General features: G+C 43.5%; 1 protein-coding gene across 1 annotated transcript in view; it reads right to left on the reverse strand.

The window, feature by feature from the left end:
- LOC146970889 (junctophilin-1-like) overlaps positions 1 to 5,771 on the reverse strand; it is a 47,764-nt gene extending 41,993 nt beyond the window's left edge. Inside the window, exon 1 of the mRNA XM_085804853.1 lies at positions 5,172 to 5,771. Within this exon, the coding sequence (XP_085660979.1) occupies positions 5,172 to 5,550 (379 nt within the window). The 5' untranslated portion in view covers positions 5,551 to 5,771. The remainder of the gene's footprint in view (positions 1 to 5,171) is intronic.
- Between the last annotated feature and the right edge of the window lie 229 nt (positions 5,772 to 6,000).

The following is a 6,000-nucleotide window of genomic DNA, read 5'->3' on the forward strand; positions in this document are numbered from 1 at the left end:
TTGCCAGAAGAACCGACATTTCATACCGTACATGTCCACGTAATATCAAGTCACTTTTCTTATTGCGGTATTGCCGATAGCGTTACATCCCTATCGATCATACTTGTGGCGTACACCAGGCAGTTGGAGGAGATCGAGGTCCAGCCGTGTTACATAACAAACGGAACACACCAGAGTTCAACTGTAGCTGCACTGAGACCAGCCCTTCAGATTCACAACATGGCCTGCCAAGGGTAAAGTTGTATGTCCAGCACTTACTAGTACTGAAAAAAGCAGGTACTAACATATTTTTTGCATGCTGGCATCGACTTACCAAAGTACCGGTTCTCATGACAACCGTAATCACAGTATCTAAATCACAGAGGCTGTAAAGGAACACAAATGTTTGCAAAGCCAATTTCCATTCCAACTGCAACCGACTTACTTCACAAAATCTCTCAAAATAAATAGTTACAACATAATTTTCTCTATATTTTCTATAATTTTCAGTTATTGTTCTATAATGTTGTTGCTATCAAAATGATACAGAAAGAGTCTACATCGCACATCCAATCATTAAATCACTGTGTACGAGCTGAGCACACCCGCAGCTCAACACCTGCACTGTATGAGTGTTGAAGGTGTTTTGTGGTCCTGGACATCAAACCGTTCTGGTTCTGAAACCTCCACCTCTGAGCATCATTCGGTGATAAAACAGCTCCGTGGCCTGGTTAGGAGGGTTCACACTCCTGCCCTGAAGGCTTCAGCTGGAGAATGTGAGAATGTGCTATTTTAAAAGACGAAACTTGAGACAGTGGGAAGTCTGCTGGGGGCCAAACATAACTCCAGGCAGCTATCTTGCTATGTGGAATAAGCCTCTTCTACAGCGAAGACACTGGACCAACCTCTGGAAAAGGAATCCCAAACTTATCAAAGTTTATCAAATACTTGGTGGTTCTTTTAAAGTAAAAGCATAAAAGCCAAAACGGTGACATTCGCTTTACGTGTAGTCAAAATCAACGCTCTGGATCAGATTCATTCACTTAGTGGAGTCTTCAGTAAATATAGTAACACAGTGGCTGCTGGCAGGTTTACTGGCCATGAATCTTCCCCTCAAGTGGCTCACTCAGATGGGAGGTCCAGGTTCACCGAGCCTGGTTTACATGGGATTCATTGTTTATCATAATAATAACTCCATGAAAGGGGAACGTTTCAGCAACAGCAGCAAAACAGGGACAAAATGAGACACAGTGGAATACTGTCTATCATATTTAAACATATTGTTCCAACAAATAATGGAAAATTAACCATATGAATTATAGAATGCAAGAAATTAGGCCCAGCTCCCCACCCCATGTTAAAGTGGGGTGTATAGTTCAACATTTTGGCAAATTGGCCCATTGCTATAATCCCTATAGTCATAGCAGTAGGTTCGTTACCTTTAGTTGTCGGTGCAAGCTACTTTTAGAACAGAGTTTGGAGTTGTTGGATTGTGTATTTGATGAGTTTGATGAGGGAAACCAAGAAATCCCATTAGCCTCCGTAGCGTAGCTCTGAGCAGCTCGCGGCTCTGCTCCATTCTAAAAGTAGCTTGCACTGACAATTAAAGGTAATGAACCTACTGCTATGACTTCAGGGATTATGGCAATGGGCCAATTTGCCAAAATGTTGAACTATCCATTTAAGCCTTCTGTAATTCCTTAAACACGCTCAAGAATTACACGTAATGAAATTCTCCAACGCTATACATATGAGTGGACACAGGTATGATGTAACTCACTGTGCTGCACATAACACATAACACTGCAAATCTAATAATCAAGCTAATCATGCAACATCATTGTGTCAGATTTTCAGGTATGGATGAGCAGGGCCCATGCTTTATGATCTTATTATTCTGCAACTGATGAAAAAACAATCTGACAAATGAAACACAATTAGTGAAATTAAATGAACCAATGAATAACACATTAGTGTTAAATGAATGAAGACTGAAAAATATTTGAATTTCTGCTACTTCATAATAAAAATTGCAGACAAGTCAAAAAAACTATTAAACGTCTGACTCTGCAGGCATCATTCACACTGTTGTTTTAAATGACCGGATGAACCAGTGATCGCTGCGGTCTGACAAAGTCCAATCTAAAAACAAGCTAAGAACAATTCGACAAAGTGAGGTGGATTAATTTTTTGCCACATCAAGGTGCGGGCCAGGGCTAAAGATAGAGGGAGGGAGAGAGGCCCCCTGGCTGGGAGGCAGACATGGTTTCATGTAACCAGTAGTGGGTAAAAGTAGCTCCACAGAGCCGTCAGAGCCTTCTTACTTCCAAAGGCTGAGGAAGAATTTAGCCTAAAACACAGAATGAGAAGAGGAAGTCAGTGTTGGTTGTTGCTCCAGTAAATAGACACCTCCAGAAAGTTGGTGCATAACATAACATACAAGCTGGACAGAGTAGTATGTTTATTTAAGTGCTGTACTCAAATATATTTTCTATTATCTGCACTTGGGTTTGATTTTTCGTTTATTATTGAAAGACAATATTGTATTTACAATGGCACTAAATTTCTATAAATGACTTGCTATGAAACATTGTTTTAGTCAGTGAATATAGTTTCTTTTATTTTGGAAATGTGAGGGACTGTCATCTAAAACTGTTGATCCAAAAACCGGAGTTTGGTTCTTTTAGTTGCATTTGGAGCAAATTGACAGAGTGTTTGAACCACGCAGCCGTTTGTACAGACTATATTCTCTGAACCTTTGGGTTGTGACCCACCTGGAGACCCCTGATGTGCATGCACCAATTAAAACTCCTGGGGCCAAACGTATAAAACTAAAAAAACGGAAACACGCAGCCTTTCTGTCAGATGTATAAAACCCCACACACGTGTATTCCCACGTGTTTTTTCCTCATACATCTCAATCATCCTCAAATTGTACGCGCATGCACATGACTTTTGACGTGTGCACGTTCTCACCACCTGAAGATTTTTTTATTTTTTTTTGAAAACTATGAAGAAAGTGGCCTACGTATACTTTTTGCATGCTTTATATGCGTAGCCTATGCTCTTTCCAGCAGCAGTCTATGTGGGAATCATCTAGTCTCTCAGTTACATCTTATTCAGGATGGAAAGCATTCAATTCAGATTGGCTATTGTGGGGCAACTGACAACATGGATGCACACCTCACATCATCATGTTCTGCCAGCCTGTTAGAGTATTTAGTGAACAAGTAGCTTTATTTAATGTTATGTAGCTGATAGAGTTTGTAATATTGTAAAATGACTTATTATTAAACAATAACTTCACTCATCTAATATAATGAATTAATTCATCAACTAAGAGGGGAACTTAATTTAAAACAACCGAGCATTCATACCACACTAAAAGGATGTGTATTTCTGATGCTGGGGTTGTGGAACAGCTTGCTGGAAGATAACAAAGCAAAAAAACATTACACAATTCAAAAATAAATGTAAACAAAATTCACTTGAAAGGTACAAAAAGGTTTGAATTAGAGATGAGATAATAACAGAACGTTACCAGACAGTTGTTTTAGAGGTAAATTCATGCAAAATTGCTGATGCGCGTTGCCTTCAGGGACAGCTTTTCAGCAAGCAGTCTCTGCATTTGCCTCAAAAACAACTCTGTCTCGTAACGTTCCGTTATTATCTCATAGCGTGGTGAATGTGCAGGTCACAACTTGTCCACCAGAGCGCTTTGGAGTTGTTAGATTGTGTATTTGATGAGTTTGATGAGGGAAACCAAGAAATCCCATTAGCCCCTGCTCTGCCGTTCTAAAATAGCTTGCATTATGGGCTCATAAGTTTGATTGAATATAGTCTGAAAGGAAGATGAATGACTGTTTGACCGATTGTTGATTTTCACTATACAGTATACTGTATATTTAAAGGTCTCATATAGTTAAAGGTAGATTCCCATGTTCCATATTTGATGAGCAGGTATCTGTCTGATTCTTAGTTGATCAATTTGATATACTGATTTGATTTCCATATGGATACAAGCTGAAACACAATGTTCAGACCATAGATGCAACCTGCTGAACAACAGTAACACAAGTAAGGTGGATTAGATGCACAGCACTGAGTCATCCACAGAACATGACTGGAACTAAACCAGCACATATCACACCCAGTGGAAACTGACCACCGTCTCATTAGCATTCTGTCTCATCAAGCTCATTTCCACAACCATCCAGTCGTGGTTTATTCCACTGTACGCTGTGTTTGCTGTTGTAGAGCTGTCTAAATACAGAGGCTCAACCACTGCACACGTTATAGTGACTTCAAAATATCCCACAATGCACTGTCTGTCTGTCTTCAGTTTGTGTAGATTGTATAAGATTAGTAACTGAACATATCTGAAAACAGGCAGTTCAGTTTCAGTCAGTGGAACCGAAACACACTTTGTGTTGGATCAGATCAGTTGTGTGGCTTTGTGTTAGATCTGGTAGTTTGTGTTAGATCCGGTTAGTTGGTCTCCATCTGGTTAGTTGCTGTGTGTTGGATCAGGTCAGTTGTGTTGCTGTGTGCTGGATCGGGTCAGTTGTGTTGCTGTGTGTTGGATCAGGTCAGTTGTTGCTGTGTGTTGTGTTGGATCAGGTCAGTTGTGTTGCTGTGTGCTGGATCGGGTCAGTTGTGTTGGATCAGGTCAGTTGTGTTGCTGTGTGTTGGATCAAGTCAGTTGTTGCTCTGTGTTGGATAAGGCCAGTTGTGTTGGATCAGGTCAGTTGTGTTGCTGTGTGTTGTGTTGGATCAGGTCAGTTGTGTTGGATCAGGTCAGTTGTGTTGGATCAGGTCAGTTGTGTTGCTGTGTGCTGGATCGGGTCAGTTGCGTTGGATCAGGTCAGTTGTGTTGGATCAGGTCAGTTGTGTTGCTGTGTGTTGGATCAGGTCAGAATGTGATCTAAATTTAATTTCAGTCAAACTTAGGTTCCACAACAGGTGTTTCCAGGCGGCTCTGTTTACATGCAGCCACAGCTTCAGTCAGTCAGTCTGACAACTTGTTAGTGTTGACTGAGATACTCTAATACCGCGCGTGCGCCTGCTTGTGATGAGCACGCGCACAATGCCTTCTCCACACTGTAGTTTATAAAAATAAACACTAAACTCTTAAGAACACATAGGCTACTGTCACCAGGCCCGCGGTGTCCCCCACGGTGTCCCCCTCTCACCTCCGTCTCCGTACGTCTCCACGCCGTAGCCATCCTGCAGTCCGTTACTCCAGGTGCCCTCGTACCTGGCCGGTGTGTTCAGACTCTGCCGGACTCCGTACCGACCCTTGTACCCGTGTGTCCACTCTCCCCTGTAAATCCACCTCCCCTTGTTCTCCACGCCGAGTCCGTGGCGCTTCCCCTGCGCCCAGTAGCCCTGGTACACGTTCCCGCTGGGCCAGGTGTAGACGCCGACCACCTCGAAACCGTTGGACCAGGAGCCGGAGTACTCGCCCTGACCCTTGGGTCCCGTGCACACGCCGTGGCCGTGGGCTTTGCCCTCCTCCCAGCCTCCGCAGTAGGTGCCCCCATCGTCAAAGTCGAACCGACCGCCCGTCATTCAGAAACGGAGGGGTGAAGTACTAACTTGGTTGTCTAATGATGAAGTCCAGAGTGTGTTATCAGGGGCGCGCTGATGTAGACGGGGAAGCCGGCAGAGGTGTGAGGGAACCGGGTGAGACGGCGGCTGGGCGCATCGGCAGAGCGGGGTTGGTTTCACTGAGAGCGGGGACCCGGGAGAGTGAGAGGCGGCCGCCGCGGCTGCTGCACTCGCTGCACTGTGGAGTGCGGGAGGACTGACTCCCTCACTCCTCACCGAGCTCCACACTGACAAGCTACCGGCAACACAGCGCCTCTGTCTGCCCTTTCAAAGTAAAAGCCCGCTGTCTGACGTTTCCCAGTGTAACAAGTGAGATCTGACTGCAACAAGATGGTGACACTTGATTGCAATGAACTCACAAAATTAGGATTAAAAAAGGTCTATCTATCTATCTATCTATCTATCTATCTA

The sequence above is a fragment of the Trachurus japonicus genome, chromosome 17 (assembly GCF_045865225.1).
Source record: "Trachurus japonicus isolate A0001 chromosome 17, Traja_1.0".
NCBI classification, from domain to species: domain Eukaryota; kingdom Metazoa; phylum Chordata; class Actinopteri; order Carangiformes; family Carangidae; genus Trachurus; species Trachurus japonicus.